Genomic DNA, 24,811 nt, shown 5'->3' on the forward strand with positions numbered 1-24,811 from the left:
GATCGTATGGAGGGTGCAATCACGTGGTGTTAGAAATAATGGAGTAGAATGAAAAATAGAAGAGGTAATTGATATGGATTTAACTAATAAGAACCTATTTAATCAATTAAGGTCTATTCTTGAAAAGAAACATATAATTTCATTGATTTTGAGATAGAGGATAAACTGAAAAACTATACGTATTATAGTCGGAGAGAAACCCGAGAGGACATGACGGCCCTGTTGAAATCGTTAAAACAACTAAAATCTATTAAATTAATGAAGATTTCAACGATTTCAGCAATTTATTTCCATTAGAAGCACTGCAAAAAGATTGATATTGTTAAGTTGATTCGCATCACATGCTCTAATGCTTAGTTCCTACTCACTCTAAGCGCATTGGAGTGAGCAGAAGCTATGATAGAAGCATGCGATGCGACAAACCATTGTGTAGTTAACATCCACTTCTTCAGAGAGCGATAGTGCGCAGCGGCGGTTACAGGTTTTGAACTGTCATGTTCTCTCTCTCTTTTTCTCTCTCAGGTTTCTCTCTGCTATAGTATACTTGTACATTACGTACCATGATATCTCTAAGCCTGTATTCAGAACGCACTTGCGATGATTATAATATGTTAGCGTGCTAACATATTATAATGTCCTTTCCATTTGATGACATAAGTCGACACAACACAAGCGTTGTTCTATCCTTGTTGACATTCAGAGAGTGACAAAGATAGAACGACACTTGTGTCGATTTGTGTCATCAAATGAAAAACACTCAATTTATGTTATGCATACTATAGAATTTGAGATAAAAGTGTGTTTTGAATACAGGGCCTAGTTTTTTGTATATTTTTTTTTCAGGAATAGAAGCCCAGAATCTTTTCCGTTTTTGTTTTTATTTCCTATTTCTGATTCCATGTAATGTACCCTAATTCGACATCATGTATCATGATTTTGCAGATACTCATTTCATTAAATCATTGCCCAGCTTCAGAAGTGGGATAGTGATTAGTGAACGAAAGGACTTTCTCGTCTGGAAATTATTAATAAGGCTGGAGTCTGAGGGCATCATTTCTGTGTGGTTTGCGGCAAATGAGAGACGTCACATACTTGAGTAAACAATGTTTGTTTTTTCCGCATCATGACGCTCGAGTTCGCCATTGGATTCACGCGAGAAATGTTCTGATTGGCAATCGATACAGTGAGTGTAAAGAGAAGAGGCGCTAACACATATGCCTAATGCTGATTGGATGGCTCCGCCATTTATAGATTAACTGTTAGAAGATGATATTAATAAAAAGATGATATTAATAAAAGAGATTAGGACGAGGAATTGCGTCATTAATATTGGGTATGAGAAAAAGTTCGTAGCATTTTTCCCATTAGATGGCATTAATGCTCAGCAGTCGGTAATTATTAATCGTATCGACAACACTAGATGTGCGTTTAAAAAGTGACTTTGTTTTAAGCCGAAAAAGATTGAAATTAGTGAACTGAACCAAAAGTTATTTTATTTTGAAAATGGAAATAAATAAGGAAAAAATTCGCTACATTTTGCAGTATTACTACGATAAAGGCAAGAACGCTGCACAGGCTTGTGAAAATATTTGTGCTATTTACGGTGAAGATACTCTATCAAAATCGGCAGCACGGAAATGGTTCGCTCGTTTTCGTACTGGAAATTTCAATGTGAAAGATAAACCTCGTTCCGGTCGACCAATCACTGAAAAGTCCGATGAAATCATGGAAAAAGTCAAGTATGATAAGCATGTGAGCACTGTAGAGATTGCCAGGGAATTAGGCATCGACCACAAAACAGTTTTAAATCATTTACACAAAGCTGGATACAAAAAGAAGCTCAATGTTTGGGTTCCTCACGAGTTGAGTGTTAAGAACATGATGGACCGAATTAACATTTGCGATACGCTACTGAAACGATATGAAATTGAGCCATTTCTGGAGAGAATGATAACTGGTGATGAAAAATGGATCACGTACAATAATCAAACTCGCAAAAGATTGTGGATAAAGGAAGGAGAGAAGGCACAAGTAATCGCAAAACCTGGATTGACGACGAAGAAGGTAATGTTGTGTGTGTGGTGGGATTGGAAGGGAATTGTTCACTATGAGCTGTTATCGCCCGATCAAACAATTAATTCCGAATTCTACTGTAAACAACTGGAGAGATTACAACAAGCAATTGAGAGTAAGCGGCCAGAATTAATCAGTAGGAGGGATGTCATCTTCCATCACGACAACGCTGGATCATACACATCTTTGATAACTCGGCAAAAATTGCGAGAGTTTGGCTGGGAAGTCTTAATGCATCCACCGTATAGTCCTGACATAGTACCCTCAGACTATCATTTGTTTAGATCTTTGCAGAACTCTCTTAATGCTGTAAAGCTGACTTCAAAAGAGGCCTGTGAAAATCACGTGAAGCAGTTTTTCGACCAGAAACCACAAAAGTTTTATCACGATGGAATTATGGCTCTGCACCAAAAATGGCAAAATATTATTGAAAATAATGGAGCATATTTGATTTAAATAAATTGATTTTAATAATCTGAATATTTTTGTGACAAGAATGTTTTTGCACGCTTTGAAAAAAATGTAGCTTTTTTCGGCTTAAAGTGTTCGTGTTTTTACTTGCAGTGTCATGTCACATTACTTTTTGACAAGTAGCATCTTTCAGCTGATTATTGTCAAATTTTGAGCGGAATTCATCGCGTGGTTTCATTTCTGTAGACGATTAAAGCGAACAACCTTTGTATTTTTTGCAAAATGCAAAAAAACGAGTTTCGTACAGTGATCAAAGATCTACATATGAAAGGTTTAATATAAAAGAAATCAAAGCCGAGTTGGATAATGTTCATAGCACATCTGCACCAGCATTTGCGACTGTATATAATTGGGTGAATGAATTTAAACGTGGTCGTACATCCACATGTGATGCACTTCAATTGAACAAAGATAAATCAAAAGCAGTCCACTTTTTATGAAAAAAAACCAGCCTGCAGATTCTATTACCGAACGAAAGGACATCTTCAAGCGGATTGTTACTGGTTAAAGAGGAAGAAGCAACCTAAGACGCCGGTTTCTGTCTCTTCAATCATCCTGAATTGTGGAAAAATCGTCAGCGCAGCCGACTCTTCGATCGAAATGGATTTTGGTTCTATGATGGATGAGAAGCTCATTTCCAAAGTTCGAGGGATTGAAAACTTTGATGTTATTCCGGTCGAAGATGGGTAAGTAGCCAAAGAAAGAGTTCTGCATGATGCATCTTCTTATGTTTATCTCTTTTGCGCAAGCGAACGCGTTAATGGTTGCAAGAGAGATTATTATATCCGATGGAGTCAGAGCAACTGGGAGATTGCATTCTAGCGGCGCTGCGACGGTGGGAGCCTTAAGGCCATTGTACATAAAAGTTTTAGTCGTAACCTAAGTTTCTAAAAAGCGATATATTGCAAGCGATAAGTTACATGACTGTTTTTCCGTTGATTGGTCATAAGGATAAGGCGTTAATCTTTTGACGAAAACTTGCGACTATCGGCTTTGAGGTTATGACGTTTCACTCGTATTGCTTCTGCGCAAAAGACACGACAATAATTGGCCCCAACGCAGTAGTTCAATCAATGTATCACTTTTTATGGTTTTACGATTACAACTTTTACGAGCAATAATCTTTACTATGCTTCTAATACAGTTAGAATTTTATGATCTAATATCGATGAATTTGATCTTGTTGTATAGAAAAAGATGTCATATCTTGGATTAAGATAAATGTCATTAGGTTTTTCTGTTCCTGCATATCGATTCGATGTCGATTTGATGATTTCGATGTCGATTTCATTATTATTTCTCACTGGGTATTACTGCAAATCACTTGCACACGCTTCTTGTGTTTAAGAAGAAGAACATTGTAAGTTATAAATAATAAAATATTAAGAAAGGAAAGTTATTATATAAAAAATAAAATATAGTCTGACTTGGATTTTCACAGTTTATTGAAAATAGATACATAACTGTGATGTAAAAATTCAGTATCGGTTTGTAAATTAATTGCGTTTTTTTGAAGTTTTATATGTAACATTTCTGAAATTGATTTGATCAGTTGCTTAAGTACTTCTCTTTATCTATAATTCTAACATCATCCCATTTAAATTCACATTCATTGTTTAACATATGTTCTGTGATAACAGTTAAATTATTTGTCTTTCTTAATTTGATTTTTCATTAATTCTAATTTTTAATTTTCTTTTTGTTTGTCACAATCTTTACAAGAAATTCTATAAACTACATTTTTGTTCATATTCTTCGGGAGAATATCTTTTTGAATTTTGATCAATCCTCTCCAATTTATTACTATTAAAAAATGACAATTTGGCCTTGATGTCCTTTGCAATATTACCAAATCTTTCCGTTACATTAGATATATATGAAACCGTGAATCATCTTTGTCTTTTATTATTTATTAGTTCATTATCGTTATTTATATTGCTTTTTATTTCTGGTTTTACGCTTTTTTCTTCGTTTTTGCATTTTCACTCTTGCTTGTGAATAAATTTCTAACGCCATCATCCGCCTTCTCCATCTACTCTCTTAGGGACAGTGTCCTTTTGCCGTTAACAATTTCAGCCAGGATTCCTCTGAGCAGCTGAATTTGCTTCTGAAAGAAAATCTGAGACTTCCACTTCTTTTAACATCGTCGTGCTTGGTTAATTGTTTCCTCATCGAGATGTGGCGGATCCCCGGGAGGAGTAGGCAACTCACATACCTCCTCTTGCACATCTATTATTTCCACCATCTTTGGATTCTCCTGTCGCAAATCATCTGTCGCAGATTCCTCTTGCTCCGCTATTGCTGCCAAAATTTCGTCTCTTCTTCTTTTGTACTACAACATGGCCCTCTTGTCTTTTATCTGCTTGCCTGTTTTACCAAGCATAAATGGCAGTATCGCCACGTGTTCTTCTCTAAACCTCACCTCAAGTTCGGTCTTCTTCTTCTTCCGTAAATACTTTCAATTTTCAATTTTCAATTGCTTGCTCACTTTTGGTTGCACGTGTTTGGTTGGCCATTTCTGGCCATCGGAAGCTCATGTCTCTCATGTTGTGAGAGGCCCATCTGGAATACTTTCCCACACAGTGTGTAGGTTTCACCACCAACTGAATTACAATTCCACAATTCCACAGTCAATTTTTTAATTACTTTCGTATGAATGTGAAAATGTATCAAGAATTGTTTTTGATGAAACTACTTATAGCGAAGCAGAAATGTGTGTTTGCAGATATTGACATTCGAATACATTCCTGCCTTTAACAAAATAAGAAATTATATAGAAATTTTCTTGTTATCACATAAGTCATTCAGGCAATTTCTTTTAAATTTTCACATATTCGTATAACTCGTTTGAAAACTGAATGTCTTGGTTGTGTATATCTTTTATTGCTTCGCTGACTTCTTGCCACAGCTTATCCATCATTCTTCTATCTTATCGTGCGATCGCAACGTTCTGATTCCACAAAGGCTCCCTTAAGTATATCTCTGCAATCAGAATTTCGTCTGTATTGTTTTCTGGTGTCACATGTAGACTTTGACGGGAACTGTGGGCTCTCAACAATATTAATATTTTCCCCATTTACATCGCTTCGACGTACAATGTCTCCATTATCTATACAATATGATATATATATTTAATAACATTATATAATATTTATTCACAAAACAGTAATTAAATTTACTTATTGCATTGAAACGCCCTATATTATTTTACAAACAAGCATGAAAATTTTCATGTTTTTAATTACAAAAATCTGTAAACATAGTTATTTTCAATAATTAATAACCCAAAATATGTGAGTACTTGCCAAATGTACTAAGTTTTTTCTTACAATGAATATACTCAACATTTATCATCAAATACTTTGTATGTCTATATAACATATGATTATGTTATTATGAAAAGGAAATTATTGTGAGAAGCAAATATTAAATATGTTATTTAATTATAAAAATAGTACAAAATCATAAAACAGTATAATATTGTTGCAAAACAAAATTTTTTAATTATAAAATAATTATAAATTTTTATATTAACAGAATTATGTCATACATCTTAATAAATATTTTTACGTAATTTTGAAGGAAAAGGAATATGAGGCTGATAATATAAAAATATATATCATTGTTAAGTTCAATATACATAGTTAAAAGTTTAATATATTTCTTAATATTTTGAAATGCATACACATATTTTTTATAGGAACTTGCACGGGTAACAAATAATAACGATTTTATTTTATTAATTATGATATATAAATACTTTAACTTACATAAAGAATGACAAGATTTGTTGAAAGAATGACAAAACAAAAAAAATTAAACGAACATAATATAATAATAAGTAAATGAATCACAATATTGTGCTAATAATATATCATAATATATTATATAATTTTAGTATAATATTTTAGTATAATATTTTGCACTTTTAAATAACATTATTTTTTATTTAGCAACTAAAAAATTAATCGTTTTCATCAATATCTAAAATAATGAATCTATATTTCTTATACTTTCCTAGATTAACATTGCTTATTAATATTTACTTTACATATACTTTCTTTTTAAATATCTTTTTTTCTTTACTGTTTAATGTCTTGAATTTTTTTCTAATAAAGATAAAAGCCGCTCTCTTTGATTATAATTTTCTTGATAATGCCTTTTTCTTTATTCTATTCTTCCAGGCAGATGTTTTTTTTCGATTTTCTTTTTCTTATTTGCTTGTTCTTTAAAACATTAGTTGATGTTAAATTTAATACATTTTGTTCGTTTTCTCATTGTTCCTCATCAGATAAAACATTTTCATTTATTGTTAATAATCTCATTATATTAAAGACATTTTTATGCAAATAAAATATTTTAAATTGATATATTATCAAGTAAGATTTATATCAATGCTATTGCTCAATAAATGACTTAAAAATGTCAAACTTTAAAAAACGTCTTAACTTTCCATTAAAAAGATATATATAACTTTGAAAGCAACGTGAATCTTATTGATAATAATCATAGTACAAATATTTAATTTAGACGCGATGTGCCTTATCGGAGGAAAAACATCGCGTACAAATGACGAGACAATCAATGATGCTTTGTACACGTATGCATATTTCGCGGTCAATTGTGTGGCATTTGCGCGTTTAACGTTTGGGAGGGAGGAAACTAGGACAGGTTGGGGAACGGAAAGTACAAGAAAAGGTTAGGATTCAGAAACATTCCTCGCGTTGATTGTTGCAATGGGGTATAAGAGAAGGTTAGGATTCGGGACATTCCTCACCGTGCTGATTGTACTAGCGGCGATTTATTATCGTAATACCGACGACATCCTGCAAAAACGATTGCTGACCCTGTTACATGGCCTCGAGACACTTGAAAATAAGTATGTCATCACCAGAAGACCAAAAGTCGCCATAGGTTATGGCGCATGTACCGATGTCTTCATCGACGCGAAACATCTGCTAAGATATTCGGATGAGATCGGCCGGCCTGAACACTTCGACGAGATCAACACTGAGCTTGAACTACTCAAGAGCTTCGCTTATTATTTTCGACATGGAGCTGCAGCCGAGTAAGATCTATCTGAGTTTTATCATTGTTTTGACATATGATAGCCCAGAAGTATACGTAGCAGAAAATATGTTGCTTAATCATTATTAAAATATATTATTTTAAGTATTAATTATATCTATTTAAATCAATTATATTTAACGAAACTATAGGAAAAAAATTTTCTTAATGCTCTTTCTATAATTTTTCAGAATTTTTATGTAAGTTTTAAAATTTTTCAAAATTTTTGTATTTTATAATTTTTTTTAGAAAATTTCTTGGATTTTTTTTATATGAATTGCAACACTTTAAAAATACTGAGAAAGTATTTGTATACCTTTTGTAGAATTCTTCGTATTTATGAATTCTAACACTTAAAATTTCTCATTCTTTAATTTCTGAAGAAAACTTATAAAATCTGAAAAAAAAATTATTTTTTAGAAATCTTTATAAATTTTAAATATGACAAATTCTTAAAAATATGAGAATTTTTTCACCAGAAACTTTGACAATTACATTTTATATGAATTATGTTACAAAAAAATATTTAATAATATTAGAGGCCCATTTGAGTCACAAAATTATTTTGCTAAGATTGGTTTGAATTCTTGTAGAATGTAGAATAAATATATATATTAAAATCGCAATTAACTTTTAAACAATTATTAATTATGGATTTTTCATTTAATTATAAACATCCTCAAATGATTGTCAAGATTTATTATATTGTTTTTAAATCATTTTGTATTATACATTATAATCATGTAATCATTACAGCTATCTTGCATAGAGTGACATAAATTTTTTTCCATAGACGCTACATGGCAAACAGAACTTTATTCGATGAATTGGTATCGAAAGCACGCTCGTTTCCGTCGTCTTACTCAACAATTGGAGGAAATGCAGCAGTTATGGCGATGCGATTCGCGCGAGAGGGATGTGATGTAACTCTTGCAGCTAAAATGACCAGATCCTTACATCAGATGATTCCACAGGTGATAAATATAGTAGGTGGGGAAGTGAAACGTGACGATATTCATCTTATCATGGAATATAAGCATGGTGAAGTGTGGGGTCCTTATTCCAGCGCAAGAGCAAACAGGTACTGATAAATTGATAATAATAAAATGACAGTAATAAGATAAATATGTAATCAACTGATGGGGAATTGTGTTCTTTTTCTAGATATATTATTCATAACGATGTGAATAATCCAATGATTAGTTCATTTAATGCCTTCGACAAAGTTCTGGGAACATATGATCCCGATTTGTTGGTAGTCAGCGGTCTCCAGATGATGGATAATTATCCATTTCGGGAAGGTACTTTTTCTTCGAACATATTCGTGATTATATAAAATAAAATAATTTCTTCATATTCACGCAATTTTACAGATAAACGCAAGAATCTGTTAATGAACGTAAAGAAACAGATGTTAGATCGTCCGAGCTCTACCAGAATTCACTTCGAGATGGCCTCATTTGCCGAGGATAAATTGCTCTTTGAATTATGCGACCTGGTAGTTCCTTTCGCTGATAGTTTGGGAATGAACGAACAGGAAATAGCGAATCTGTACAATACTATGTATTACGGTAACATCTCGTTGGTGGCCAATTCGACTCCGCGTGTCGCAACAGTGTTAGATCAAATGAGAACATTGTTCAAACTCATACGTCTGAGAGGCAAATCGATCGCAAATTCTAGAGAGCTTACGAGAATTCACGTTCACACGCTAGCGTATCAAGCCATATTTACTGTCAAGAATTCCATTTGGAAGAATACTATGGCTGCTGCAGCCAAAGCATCACTTACTGCACATAGACATGTATGTGCATCGAGTAACGTAAGTATTATTTACGTATGTATAAATAACTTTTACAATAACTATATATATAAAGAACAATTCATAAATTATTATCATTACTAATATTTGATAGGTCCAAATAGTTATAAAATTTACAATTTTCTTTCAAATGAAACGTTAGAAACTGTCAGACACATAATGTATTGTCCTACGCGCGTTCGATGATTTTAAAATTATTTCTTCTAATGTAGGTTGACGTAAAGAAAGCGACACTGATCATGGATGATAGTTTCTCGACATCTATCGTTGACGGTACTCGAATAGCATTAAACATCGATAAACCAGTATCTTGTTGGGATGAGACATTAAAGGTAGAGCAAGAGAATATCTCTATTCAGGTATGCGTCGCTCCTGTATTGGTTTGCACACAAGCTAGTCAGACGGCAGGTGGCGGAGATAACATTTCCAGTGCAGGCCTAGTACTTCAGATCTAAAGGACTCATCGAAATGACGGGATCGTTATACTACACCGCCGTGTTCGCATTACGAATTATATTTCCCATCCATTGTCTATACGTAGATAACGAACAAAAATCCTAAAGTAGATCTTTAATAATGTTCGTAGCACGTGAGATTATATACATTGGTTTTTACATTCCATTTGACTGCGAAAAAGATAGATTGGACACGTAGGACTAATTACACATCACTAAACTATATAAAGCACGATTTAATTTTTTTATGCACTCGGGTGCGTTTTATCGAATTGTGACGCTCTGCCTAATACAATTATCGATAGCAATTTGGTACTAACATCAATGTTTACGAACATTGGATTGTTATGCATTTCTCGCATTTGTAAACTAATTTTAAACGAAAAAAGTTCATTCCAATATTATATTAAGCTAATCAATGCTGTGGTAGATTAAGCGTTTTTACAAAAAAAAAATCTAAAATCGAGATTTCTTGAATACTGAAAAAAATATTTGAGTAAAAAATGGATATTTAAGAATTTTAAGAAATAGTGCCATGTGACCTATATTTGACGATAGTTTCAACTTTCAACGATTTCGCAATATATTGTATTTCATAGTTATGATGTGTTAACTTTGCAAAGTAGAGGCAATGTGATATTACCTTTAGGAATCGATTGTAAGATTGAACTTAAAACAGAAAGATTAAAAAGAATTGTTTTTTAATACACATATGAAAAAAAAAAAAGATTTAGTCTCGAAAAATGTCGCAATGTATCGTAATGTTACGATCTTACATTCCAAATCTATTATCTTTATATTATAAATATTCAACTTAAATATTTCTTCTACATTTCAAAGTGTATTGTACATATACAGCTGAAAGTTCCGGATTTGCAACATCAAAGATATACAATGTCAATGTTAATACATGATGTGGAATTGCGTTTTTTATTGATATTACACACATATCTGGTCTTATTTTTTGACTTATTCATTGGTAACATTCCATAACGTTATTCAGATTTATTGGTTTTCAACAAATGCTTATAACTTTTGTTAAGACTCCTGATTAATCGCTGCGGTCATATTAGATCGTAATGTCATGAGCGAAAAATGAATGACGTTGAAGTTTCTTGCATGCAATTTGTAAATAAAGAGGAACAAAATAAAATATAATGAAATCACGTTAAAACTTGTAAAAATGGGCCGAAGCTGTTCTTATCCCTCCTGACAGTTAGTAAATAGTCATAAAAAAAAAGTACCTATTTTCACTTGACATGCTTATTATGACTATTTACTGTCAGAAAGAGTAAAAATAGCTTTGGCCCATTTGTATAAAGTGTTTCAAAGTGATATTTATTTTGTTTTATCTAATTCTCTTAATTTGCAAATGGCATGCAAGAACTTCTTGTTATTTCTAGATTGTAATATCGATAACGACCCAATGTGGTCACAATAATTAGTTAGGAACCTTAAGATAGAGAAAGTTTAAAACTATTATATATCAATCGTTGCTGTCGTTGATGTTAAATGTGATATCGATTGTGCAATGGTTTATCATAAATTCCAAAACAAAATTGATGAAAACATATTATAAAACGAAGACGATGTTAACAAATATAATATAGCGGATAATTTGTAAATTCTACTGTATATCGTTAAGTAATCTTTACAGACCGCTTAAGCTGGTACCAGACTTAGTCATAATTCATGGCGCTAACTTTATATTCACAATATTTCAGGATTATCTATCATAATTACTTCTTTTTTCTTTTTTTTTTCTCATTCGATTTCAAAACATATAAGAGATAGTCAATGATAAAATACCTATCAGACATTGAAATGAATGATAAGTGGATCAACAGTAGATCAACCTTTTCTATTGCAGAACAAGACCTTTTCCTGTATGTGAATCAGGAGCGCCATAATACATCGATATAAATCCATAGATCGCGAATGTGATTTACAAAATTGTATCTCCCTCATCAATGCCCAACATGCGAAGATCATCGGGTCCGGGTTGTGTATCCACTTCTGCTTCTTGCATGATCTCAGGGGGTGGTTGATCCATATATTCAGGACCGTATCCTACGCAACCCAACATACTGTACATTGAAGAGTACATGATATTAGACTCTTGTTGGCTTTGTTGTTGCTGTTTAGTCTCCGCTGTCTCCTCCTTAGGAAAAATGATGTTGAGAGCTTCTTGTAGATCATCCGGCAATGGAATGCTCGGGTCTGTCGAACGTTTCTCCGACGGTTCTGGTATATCAGTCACGTCGGAATGCGGTGGCACTACAGCGCCAGAGTCTACTACTGTTGGCATCGGTGGCGGCGGTGGATTCTGATGATTTTGTACGAAGTTTGCATTCGGTATCGGTGGCGGTTGCGTTATGAAAGTAGCAGGTGGCACAGCTTGACGAGGTGGAAATCTTGGTGGTGCCTGAACAAACGGCGGTGGATTTGACATGAATGGTGGAGGTGGTCGATTTGGCGTAAAGTGCGGCGCCGGTAATGTACTTTGCGCCGGTGGCGGTCTATTCTGCACTGCTGGTTGTTGGCTCGGAGTAAAGCTGGGTGGTGGTCTATTCAGTGGTGGCGGTGGATGCGAAGGTAATGGCAGTTTCGACACGGTCGAAGTTTGCTGCTGCTGTTTTTGTGGTTCCACTATCGGCTGCTCCTCTATAACTGTTTCCTCGGACTGATCGTCTATTTCCATGTCAACCACTTGTTGGGTCGGCTTGTTGGTCTCGTTCAGCACGGGTGGCGGAGGTGCCACCAAAATCTTCATAGGCTGATTGTTAGTTTTGCTTGCTAGTGAAGTTGTAATGCTGCTGTTATTCAAATTTACTGGGGTAGCTAATTTAGTGATGTGTACAACACCAGGTGGATTGATAATTTCATTAGGTACCTTCGGCGTGTCCTCAAATTTGCTTTGTTGATAGGGCAGTGGAGTAATATCTTTCTCTGGTAACTTTGGTTCTTCGGTCTTCTTCTTAAATAGAGGTAATCTTCCGATGAATGGTAACTTGCCCTTGGTTGCCACTTGCGGCGCAGATTTCTTGCTCGAGATGACACCTTTCTTTAACTTTGACTCGCTTGATTTTTTGTCAAATTTGGATTCATCATTTGATGAATTGTCATTATCCCCCCGTCTGTCTTTACTGTACTTGTCGTAGCTCCTCTTGGGACTGTTGTCACGCCAATTTCTATCACGCCTTGGAGAATCGTTGCTGTCTCTGTCCCTATCCCTCTTTCGACGATCGTCATAGTAATCACGGTCTCTATCCCTATCTCTATCCCTATCCCGATCTCTGTCGCGCCGGCTTCTCCTCTCGTATCTGCTGTACTTGCGATCACGATCATCTTTATAACGATCTCTATCGCGGTCTCTTTCGTCCTCTTTCTCCATTGATTTATTTTCGGGCGGCTTCACTGTCATATTCACTTGTTGTTTAGTCCAGAATCCCATGTGTGGCTTCGGCATCTCTTCTGGTTTCGGTAATTCGATTGGTTTATTTGTTACGATTGGCTGTGACTGCTTCTCTTCTTCTTTCTTTATCCAAAAAGGCTTGGGTGGTTCCTTGGGACCCCAAGCCTCCAAATCTTCTGATTTCTTTGAATAAGTGTCTTGCTGTAAGTCCTCTTCTTCTATCTTTTCGTGATGCTTGCGACTTTTCATCTCCTCCTCTTGTTTGGCTTTCAATTTGTCTCTGATTGAATTCAAGAGTTGTCTGTCATCCGCCTCTGATGGATGTTGCTCGGGCAGCGGTGATTGATTCATTTGTGGGGCTTTCGACCAGTTATGTCCTTTCAATTTTATGCGTTGATAATCTATCTCCTCGTTCAGAATCGCTTGCGTAGATGCTTTAATCTTGTTTCGCATGGCTACACGTATACTTTTAGTGGTATCTTGATCAGATTCTGTATCAGAATTTTCTGATTCACTTGATGTATCACTAGCGCTGCTTCTATTTCTGCGTTTCTTGGCTTTCTTTGATTTTTTTTTATTCTTCTTCGATTTTTTCGATTTTGTCGGAGGATCGTCATCCTTCTGTTTCTGCAATTCCAACTGTATTTGTTTGTGTTTATCCTCGGAGAACGCCTTTTCTCTATCGGCCATCCAGTCGGTTTCCCAATGTGGATTTTGCTCTACAAAGCGCTAAATAATATATTATTCAATTAAATTATTTGTATTTGACGTATGGAATTGATGCAAAAAAAAAGAGCTTACGCAAGTGATCTTTTTACTAAATTTCATTTAAAAAAATTTTTTTAATAACTATTTTGATTAATAAAAGTTATTTAAAATAATTGATAAGTATAATTACGTTTTCAATCTCATTTTGTAAGATAAATCTTTTGCTCTAATCCAATTGTTAAAAGCAGTCTATGAAAAAAATCACTTACAGAGAAATTCTCAGAATGACGTTTAGACTTCAGATGCAGACTAGCACAATGAAGATCACCTATCCAAGAATCGCAAAGTTTGCAGTACCAGGCTGTTGCCGCACTGAAGAACTGTAGTCCTATAATCAAACAAGTCTGCAGTTAGCACTATTTAAGCTTCGAAGCGGGTAAACATTATAAGTTCATAAAGAATGACCTTATATTCTGCCACGACACATTCATGTTACTGAAAACAAAAATAATATATTAAAAGATATTCGATATAAATAGCCAATTACATTAAATTTCCTTGTATATTCCCACGATGATCTGTATAAAAACAAAAAGGGAGGAAAGGAAAGAAAGAATCAATTTTATTTCTCAGAAATATCTATACATGATACAATAATTTTATATATATATATATATATACACACATAGATAAATAAAAATACATTATATTTTTATACTAATATATTGCAATTGCTTATTTTCTGTTATGTTCCAGATTTAAGACTTTCCTAGCGAATATGATTTGTAACGTAATTAATAACAATTATATATTCAAGTTTATACAAAATGGGCATTTGCAATATATTTTACAAACATTATAATACAATGTTTTTTAAATAAACTAATAATATTGAAAAGATAACACAATTTTTCAATATATAAATTATAGCAATAACTTTCTTCGCATAACTTCACCAAACTTACACATAAATATGTATAGTGCAAAATGTAACAAAACAATCGTATCATCTGGTTTTTTTGAAAAATAAAATATGCATTTCATTGAAAAATGTTTCAAACAAAATTTATAAGATTAAGTAGCACGTTACATAGCAATATTAGTGTGATTTGGATAGCGCTGTTAAGGTAACGTAAAAATCACTTTGAAATTTTTAAATAAAAATCCTTATTTTTTATTGCATTCTAAAACTTCGAGAGCTTTTTGAAACACTATGAGAAAGATATTTTTCATTAAGTACTTTCCGAGTTATGAAATGCTTGAAAGTACACAATATCGCCGACATCAGCACTGTTCAAGGTGTCCGATAAAATCTAATCGACGCTAAAATCTTTTAACTATTGTTCACGGTCATGACTAAAGCGTAAATTCGGGGCGATCACTACGCGCTTTGTTTACATTGAATAAGTTGTGTGCCAGCCGAAACGTTATTTCACTTCAACACCCAATTTATTCACGCGCGCAGCGATTCTCCGCACGCATTCCGTAATTTCCACCTTTAAGTCATGATCTTAACACGTATATCAAGGCTAGGTTTTCTTCTTATGTTCAGTTTTACAATAAAAAATGAAAATGAAAATAAACATAAGAGAAACAAACTTCAATGACCATATGTTGCTAAGGTCACTAATTCGAACAACATTCAAAAAGTTTTAGCTGTCGACCAAACATCTAAGACAATGCTCTATTGTCAATTGTATAGTAACTTTCAAACCTCATAACTAGGAAAATACCTAATAAAATATTAGGTGTTGGAATTAATTCGTAGCGTTTTTAATGAAAGAATGTTATTTATTTCACATGAGCATTAAAAAATACATTAATGAAAGTACTTCCCATCACTTGTAAAACGCTACGAATTAATTCCAACACCTAATATATTTTTATTAGTGCTTTAAAAAGTTCTCGAGGTCAATTACAAGAATAATATGCAATAACAAAAACGAAGATTCTCATTAAAAAAATTTCTAAATTATTTTTGCGTTATCTTAACAACATTATCCAAGACCATACTAATTCTATGCTATGTAATGCGCTACTTAAAACCCTAGAATTTTTATCTAAAATATTTTTCAATAAACACATTTTTTGAAAAACCAGCCCCTGATACGATTACTCTATTATATTCTGTATATATCTCAATTGTAAGCATAAAATGCTTTATACATTATCTTATACGTCATTACTTTTTGTCAAGTAATGCACTCCACGATGATAAGATTTAGTCCAGAAGATAGCTGATCACCCTAAATTGTGTAAAACGTAGTGTTGTGGAAAATAAAATTAGACACGTGATCACAATAAAGTGATATTGCCAGAAAGTCGGCTCGGAAAGTGCGCTTCTTGAATCCAGATAAAATCCATGTATCGCTGTGGTGTTTGCAATATTGCAAGAAAATTTGTAACCATCAAGATTGTCTTGACTTACGATATTAATCATATATATTTCCCAATTCCAATGTATTATACAAATTAAATTATTAGCTTTAATGTTTTAATCAACATCGTGTTTGATGGTATCATGAACATTCGGACTTATTTAGGACAAATTTTCAAGCAACTTGTGATTGTAGATCTCTTCAATACATACCGAACACCACAGTTATCTGTGCACAAGCTACGGAATTATATTCTATTAGTAATTGCCCACTGTAATTGATCTTACCTTTAATAGGTGTTCTTTTTGTAGGTAGTCCATGATAATAGGGTACTTCTTTTTCTGTCCCTTCGCCATTTCGCTCATGCCATGGCATATCAACAATCTTGCGTTCCTATCATATAAAATAGAATATTAGTAAAAGGGGATTTTATATCAGGCGAAAGAAATTCTCTTTAGAGGCGCGGTACTTTTTTTTTTTTAATAAGTATTGACATATGGTACATAAAAATTACATTATGTACCAAGTACCTGCTTGTTGTGATCGTTACTATGTAATATATAATTCAGTTATAAATATATTTGAACTACACACACACACACACACACACACACATACATATATATATATATATATATATATATATATATAAAATCTTAATTATAAATCCATTTGTTTTTTTTTATTATGGAAAGCAATGTATACATATAATTTTTTCTACCTGTCTCTATGGCAACTAACAATTTGTATTATTTTGTACTAAAATCTCTAGATCTATTTTTTCTCTAATATTTAATAACTTCAGCATCTCCTTCTGTGCCTTATGACGATTGTATTGCTCGAAATTATTACTTACTAAACAAGCCTCTTTGTGTTCATTGCTATGTAGATGATTTAAATATTCCTTTGCTGTTTTAGGAAAGATATCGCAGACTCTACACCAATGCATTTCAGGGTCATAGTGAACGAAATTGTACATTGGCTTATCCTCCGATGATCTTCTCTCCCTAATATCTTTTTCTGTTTTAGATTCTTTATCTGAATCAGAAGGTGATGATCTGTTGGGCGAAGGGGACTTCCCTTTTGGAAAGTCTTCTTTTGGACTTCTCGAACGCTTACTCAATTCTAGCTTAAACTTGCTCTTCAGATCATCCACAGTAACTTTGTCACCAATAATACCAGTAAGCATATCAATGACATTGTGAATAGACTTCATTTTATTTTGTATTTCAATCTGCAAACGCATTTTAAATTCAAATAAAATTAAATTGAAATAAATGTTAATCATAAAAAAATATACTGATAAAATCATGTATTAATTACCTGCAATTTCTGATTTTCCTTTAAAATTCGATTATTTTCACGACCACCGTCCTTGCCTATCTCGTCACATTGTTGACGCAAAATTTCCAATTCACGTTGCAATGTGGCAGATTTCTTAACATACTCCTCTCGTTGTTTGGCCAATGTCGCCTTCTGCTGTTTTACCTCAGCTGCGATTGCTATCAGATGTTCAATTTGAAGAGATTAAAAATTGAGTTAAAAAAAATTATCATATTATTATTATATATCATGATATTATATTATTATTACATATTACCATATATATATTATCATATTATATTATTATATATATTATATTATTATTATATACATATTATTATATACAGTGTCACAAAATTTGTATTCGAAGTACAGAACATGATACTTTATGCTAAAATAAACAATTTTTTCCTTTAGTAAAATTGCGTCCGATAAATAATTTTTGCACTTATTTGTTAACTTCAATCTGCTCTTTTGCAAAAACTACTTATTGGATGCAATTTTGCTAAAGGAAAAAATTGTTTTTTGTGGTAAAACGAACAGTTTTTTCTCGTAGTAAAATTACATTCAATAAATAATTTTGGTGTTAACTTGTATAACTTCAACCTGCTCTCCTACAAAAACTGCTTGTCAAACGCAATTTTGCAAAAGGAAAGTTATTTGTTTTAACATGAAGTATCATGTCCTGTAATCCGAATACGCGAATTTTGGAATACCCTGTATATAAATGTAGAAACTATTGTTAAATAAATATTATTATAATATCAATTTGAATATATTGTAAACAAAAAGAGAGTTGTATACCTTCTTTTTTGACATCCTCAGGCCTTGTTAAAGATGTAACTAAGCCAGAAGAACTGCTGTCAATTGGCCTTGACGATTCTTGTTGTGGTGTCATCGCAGGAGGTGGCGGTGCTTGTTGATTGTTATATGACACCTGACTTCCTTGCCAGTTGGGTGGTGGATAATCCTAACAGAATTAATAAATCCAATCAATCTCTAGTCATTCAATAGCATTCTTATCGACCCTTACCTTTATCGGATGATAAGTCCTCAAATGAGGACTTTGCCTAATACATGGAAGTCTTGATGATGTAACGGTGTAGTCAATATTATGGGTTTCCAATATCAGTGCCAGTAAAATACATAACGCGGATATTATACTTACTGAGAGATTCACAATATTGCGATATAAAGAAGTATAATTGTGATGCTCCAAGAGAGCAGAAACAAATATGCTACCGAATATAAATTATAATCGGTAACATAGTGGTATTATTTCTGAAATACTTTGCAAAAGCGCGCAAGTTTCGACACCAGGGTCAATTTTTTTCTAAGTAAAGCTAAGAAGAGTGTATTAACTTTTTTATTTCAAATATAACTTACACTCCGATAACCAGCAGGTTGTTGATAACTGTAGTCGTAACCTGGACCATAATTATAACCGTAATTGTTATATCCTTGGCTGTATGCAGAAATTGGTGGTGGCGGCTGACTCGTGTTTGGTGGAGGAGCCTATACAAATGAAACATAAGGCAATACTGCAAAATATACAATAAAATGTAGTAATATAATTAATAAGACAATTTTGTATCTCGTTCATAAATCTACAATTAACATAAATCTCAAATTTACAGAGCTGTTTACCTGGTATTGATTATGTACCGCTGAAACATAACTCGTAGAATTGCTTGGATTAGGTACAGTATTTTGGGTTTGGGATGGAGGAGCTTGTTGCTTCCAGTCTTGCGTTCTAGATTCCTTTCGTCTTCTATCTCTGGAACTTGAACGAGATCTTCTGTCTCTGGATCGAGACCTGCGGTATCGGTTTCGTCTGGGAGATGGCGACCGATCATACTTTCGTCTTCTTCTAATATGCGAGGAATCATCTGAATCGGCGCTGGGGCTTCTAGGGCCCTTGCGCCTACATTCAGATTCCATTGCTTGCTTCAAATCTCCTGTATTATATAGATGTATTATATTTACATATCAACAAAAATTAAATGGCTCGGTATAGAGACAATCATTTGTACGAGATCAGTTTTACAATATATCATACTTAAGGCAAGTTTGACGCATTTGGATATTTATGTCATTGTTCGCCTTCGAAATCGTATGAAGGCAACAAAATATAAGTTTTATTTGTCTTCTCTTATATATTATCTCTTTGTTTCATTATTTATCGCGATAGGAACGGATGGGTCGCGGAACCTATGATAAGAAACGTTTTCATATCTCGCTTAAAGCGAATTTTATGAATCGCGAGCCTATTTCTCGACGCCACGAGGTGAAGCTTTACACAATAAAACTTCATCTCGTGGCAGACGTCAAATACGCAACAATTTGGAGCGTCGTACTGCAGCCATTGCTATCCCCTCAACGAGATGGGAACTACAAGGAGCTTGCATCGAGTCATAGACACATTGGTTACGCGACTCACCTCGGCTCAAAAAGATCCCTTGTTCGCTCGTTGAATCGTGCGGGCGGAATGATCAGTTAAAATTGATATGTATGTACGTCAACAATCACTAAAGTCGTCGATAACACACCGCATGCCGCAACCTCGCGGCCGAAAATCATGAAAATCCAACGAAGAGACGAATTTAAAGGTACTTTTACATGTGAAATCCGTGGTATAAGAATATAAAGGTGTCTTTTCATGCTGATTCTCAAAATAGTATTAAAACAGTCTGTTCGACTTGCTTACACTTTCTTACACTTTTTACACTTAAACACTGACGAGATACTATTGTATTTATTAAAGACCGACATCCTTAGGGTGAAATCACACGGTGCGGAAAATGACTGCGGAATAGAGAATGCGTCATAGAAGCAACCAATCATAGTCATTCTGCGTTATTCCGAATAGCGCTAATTGGTTCTTTCCTTTTCTGCACCGTGTGATTTCATCCTTACGGGAGTTCGCGTTTTTGTGAATATTGTATGATTTATTAGATTAGTAGATGGATTTAGAACTCAATAATACTCGATTTTTCTTTAAAATTATGATTTCAGTGTTATCATCAAAGTTTGATTATCGATAGAGATGATAACTGCAGAGAAAAACATTTTTCTGCAATATATAGGATATTATAACTTTCCAAGTCTTTCCAACTTTACAATAGTATGCATATTTATTTATGGAACATTTATGTAATAAAAAAATCATAAATTTAACAATGTAGTCAAATATTTATCTTAATATTAGCAAATTTATATCAATTGTCGATAATGCGTTTTTCAATTACCTTCAGGCTTTTGCGGCCCTTTTTATATCACCGAAAATTTGTCTAGGTCTTAGTATCTCGTTGGTGCTTAAAATGAGATAGATATATATTAGAGCTACGTTCCAAAATTTCTTTCTGAAAAAAATTTTAAAAGGAACAAGGAACAGAGAACAGAGAATAAGAATTTCAACCTATCAAAAATCATATATTGTGGAATACATGATTTCTGATAGGTTGAAATTCTTATTCTGGTCAGTGTTGAATAATTTCTCATAGACCTAGTTTTCACCGAGGGTTTAAACCAGATCAGAATATAAGAACCAACCAACTAGTCGAGTATTCTCTTGTGTAATATATATATATATATATATATATATATATATATATATTGACAATATACTACTAGAATAAATTTCAAATTCTATTACTACAGTAAACAAATTTAAATTAAAAATTTAGTATTAGGAAGTATTAAAAATTTTTCTTTAGATCTCGTAGAAAAATATTTGTATGTGCATCTGTTTAATATGAAATATATCAATACTAAAATAATAATTTGAATATATACAAAACTTTTTTAATTTGCGAAAATAGTTTATAATTATAATAAAATATTTATTGAATTATTTGCATGAATCGAATTATAAACTAAATAATGACAAAAAAATTTATGTAGTTTTGTAATTCGTAACTAATTTATTACTTTATAAAGTAATTCGATAGGAATTTATCTAGGAAAACTCACCTTGTGTATGTAAATTATATTATACGTACTAGACATGTGTAATAATATTTATTTAATATTTCAATATTTTTTCTCTCTAAGATGTGTAACAAAACTATGAAAAAAAATTAACTGCTAATTTACTTACACATAAATAAATATTATATTTATTAAATCATTAGTTTATAGAACTAATGTATAGTTTCACAACTTAACTTTTGTATCACGAACTCAGTATTAATATAAAATTAGATCGCAAATGTCAAAATGTTTATTATTAAATATTTTTAAAAATATAACGTATTAAAGTCAAATATTTAATCTGAACGCGTACACAATTCTGAATGCATAGAAAATTATATAGATAAAAAAGTTAAAATAAATACACAATTGCGTTTTAAACAGAATGAAAATAAAATATAGGAACAAATATTCATAAAACAGAGGTTTACTAAATTAAGCGTGGTTCTATCATCTGTGAATAATCAAGTATAAGTGTTTCTCCATCAGGTTGACTTTTAGATTCTTCGTCTAAGAGAGAGAACTTTCCGAATGGCACTTCCTGAATTTCCTCTTTACCATCTGTAAATAAGAAATTTCTTTTCGAATATATAATTAAAAATGTACACAGTGATATTTACAAGTCAGTATTTATTTATATGGATACTAATATGAGTAATAACTAATACATTTTTGAAACTTAAAGTGAGATAGAATAAATGTTTGATATTTAAGAGCTGTAGCAGAAAGGCTGACTTATAATTTTAAGAAAGTGTCTTACGAGTTAAGTCTTATGTCTTTGATAACGCACAAGAACTGTCTTATGATTTATGTCTTAAAGAATAGCATCTTAAGATATTACTCAAAACGACCTTATAATAAGAAAAAAATGGACTATGAATACCAGCTAATGTTACTTACGGAGTATTTGAAGAGTATAATTTCCCTGTACGCAAGCTACTACTTCAGCCAAAACAGAATTAGACACCTGAGGCGTGTAATCTGTACCAATCTTTAAAGTCTGAAACTTAATACTGTTTAGAAAAAAAATACAGTTAATTTTAAAATATAATAGATATAGATATAGAGATACATACTTTGAAAGCAATAATATCATTAACTTGCGGTTTTCTAGTCATTATTGGAAGCTTTTCTAGATCAGTATACAAATTTTTGTAACTTTGTATTTCGTTCTTAGATTCTTTATTACATAAATTTTTTTCTGTACTATCTTCCATAATTTTGTTTAAATTTTTGCTTTTTATCTCATCATTTAATACATTTTCCGTTTTAACATCGTTTTTTAATTTTTTATTTACAAAGGTTATTGGCGTTGAGCTTTGTCCTAATGCTAAAAGTGTAGAAAGATCTTTAGAAGACGATGTTTCATTTAAGTAAGAATGATTTCTAGATGCTTCTTGTACTGCTATTTGTCTTGCAATATTGTGTTCATCATTTTCTATATCATCAAATCGTATATGTTTTCCCGATGGAATAATATAGGAATGTATTATTTTTGGTTTCTTTAACTTTAACTCTTTTGATATGTTTTCTTCAATTCTATCAAAAGGCGATACAATGAACTGAGATTGATTTTTTGATTTTCGTTTTCGCACTCTTTTCCTTTTTGTAATGGATACAATCGAATCTATCATGTTACAATTCTTTGTTAAATTATCTGTAGTAGTTTTAGAATCTGTATCCTCTTCACTACAATTGACTACTGTATCACTGATTATACTATAGAATGGCATATCTTTTGTGGTATTATCTGAAATGAAAACGATTAATTGTTATAAAAGAAAAATTTCATTTTTCTTCATTTATTTTTACATATACAGCATAAATAAAACAAATTACAAACTTATTGAAGCTGGTTGTGTATTATTCAAGGTATCGTTAAATGTATTTTGTGCAACTATTTCCTGTTTTCCTGTTTTAATATTTGTTGCTGTATGCAGGGCCTGCTTATCAAGTATAGAAACATGGTTAGTTTCTACAACAGCCAGAGCTTCGTTACTTATTCCAGATCCAGGAACTACTCTATAATTTATCAAAGTATTAATAAAACTACATATAATTAATTAAACGCTGTTATGCATCGTCTAAAATATGCAGAGTCAAGCGAGGAGCACAGACTCTTGCATAATGCATAACACATGAGACATAAGAAATCCAATCAGAGTTATTTATTTCATATAAGGAAGGAAACGAAGGACTTTGATTGGTACATTTTCTTATGTATTATGCGCTATGCAAGAGTCTATGCTTTCCACTTCAAGCGGAGACTATTGTATTTTATTTTATGTTATGTCTATAGTCCATGTATCATATTTTATGTTTATTACTCTGTTAATATGTAGTCTTTCTCATAAAGCTTCGCAATAAACTAAATTAAACTAATTAAACTAAACTAATCATGATTTTCTTTTCTTCTATCTCTTTTTCTGATTCGTATTTCAGCTACTTGACATTTAAATGGCCTTGAAAGAGAGTATGAAAAAAGGAAGAATTGAGATAGAAGTTTAAATGGCGTTACTGAGCGACTTACTTATTTCGCGCATGCGCACTCCATTTTGGCCAACATAAAATCAAGAGAGTTGCGCTACTGTATATACCGTGGTGTAATCGTAGCCTATGACAGATTTCATAACCTCAATAGTCATCAATTTTAACGCTTAATATCTCGGTTCGCGGAACCAACCTAACTTTTTTTCTCACAGATTCTTTTGTTTCGTGCAAAAACGCATCGAATGAGCCTAATTTTATCAAAATCAGAGGTGAAGATCGTATTCTAAATAAATATCAAAACGTTAATAAAACACAATTTAAAATACAATTTAAGATACTAACAGAATTGTCTCATTCTCTTTAAGTATTCTCACATCCTCTATTGGCGGCAGATATTCGGTGTCATTCAGCAACAAATGGAATGGTTCCGCAATATTGAACAGTTTACTAATATGTTGCTTCAAATGATTAACCTGCTGAATTTTCATTCCATCGACGAAGATCCAGCAAGACCGACGTGCATCATAGAAAAACTTAGAAAGATCAACTTTCAACCGAAAATGTGGACGCTTTGTTATGTTGTCTTCCACAGTTATCATTGCAAAACGTTGATCAACTTTTTCGATTAGTCCAGTAC

The 24,811-nt window shown here is 32.7% G+C and overlaps 3 protein-coding genes across 6 annotated transcripts; 1 reads left to right on the forward strand and 2 right to left on the reverse strand.

Moving 5' to 3' along the window:
- Window positions 1–6,468: 6,468 nt before the first annotated feature.
- Window positions 6,469–10,350, forward strand: LOC105145579 (ADP-dependent glucokinase). Its single transcript, XM_011055229.2, has 5 exons — window positions 6,469–7,612; window positions 8,405–8,692; window positions 8,776–8,912; window positions 8,985–9,433; window positions 9,646–10,350. The coding sequence occupies exons 1-5, from the start codon at window positions 7,281–7,283 to the stop codon at window positions 9,886–9,888; spliced, it is 1,449 nt and encodes a 482-aa protein (XP_011053531.1). The 5' UTR covers window positions 6,469–7,280; the 3' UTR covers window positions 9,889–10,350.
- A 439-nt stretch (window positions 10,351–10,789) lies between these two features.
- LOC105145580 (uncharacterized) lies at window positions 10,790–20,356 on the reverse strand. 2 transcript variants are annotated; one of them, XM_011055232.2, is made up of 9 exons: window positions 20,153–20,356; window positions 19,360–19,670; window positions 19,099–19,227; window positions 18,517–18,682; window positions 17,713–17,891; window positions 17,246–17,623; window positions 16,677–16,782; window positions 14,281–14,399; window positions 10,790–14,032 (listed from the first exon to the last, which is right to left on the reverse strand). In XM_011055232.2, the coding sequence occupies exons 2-9, from the start codon at window positions 19,651–19,653 to the stop codon at window positions 11,834–11,836; spliced, it is 3,570 nt and encodes a 1,189-aa protein (XP_011053534.1). In that variant the 5' UTR covers window positions 19,654–19,670; window positions 20,153–20,356; the 3' UTR covers window positions 10,790–11,833. The 2 variants fall into 2 exon arrangements, with proteins under 2 accessions (XP_011053534.1, XP_011053535.2); XM_011055233.2 differs by lacking the exons at window positions 19,099–19,227; window positions 19,360–19,670; window positions 20,153–20,356 and adding an exon at window positions 18,746–19,092.
- A 1,357-nt stretch (window positions 20,357–21,713) lies between these two features.
- On the reverse strand, window positions 21,714–24,773 carry LOC105145625 (uncharacterized). 3 transcript variants are annotated; one of them, XM_087416824.1, is made up of 5 exons: window positions 24,517–24,773; window positions 23,528–23,706; window positions 22,761–23,434; window positions 22,585–22,684; window positions 21,714–22,245 (listed from the first exon to the last, which is right to left on the reverse strand). In XM_087416824.1, the coding sequence occupies exons 1-5, from the start codon at window positions 24,771–24,773 to the stop codon at window positions 22,115–22,117; spliced, it is 1,341 nt and encodes a 446-aa protein (XP_087272950.1). In that variant the 3' UTR covers window positions 21,714–22,114. The 3 variants fall into 3 exon arrangements, with proteins under 3 accessions (XP_087272950.1, XP_087272949.1, XP_087272951.1); XM_087416823.1 differs by having other exon boundaries at window positions 22,585–22,690; XM_087416825.1 differs by lacking the exon at window positions 21,714–22,245 and having other exon boundaries at window positions 22,585–22,697.
- Window positions 24,774–24,811: the final 38 nt, after the last annotated feature.

Source organism: Acromyrmex echinatior, chromosome 2, assembly GCF_024713525.1.
Source record: "Acromyrmex echinatior isolate Ae372 chromosome 2, ASM2471352v2, whole genome shotgun sequence".
Taxonomy (NCBI): Eukaryota; Metazoa; Arthropoda; class Insecta; order Hymenoptera; family Formicidae; genus Acromyrmex; species Acromyrmex echinatior.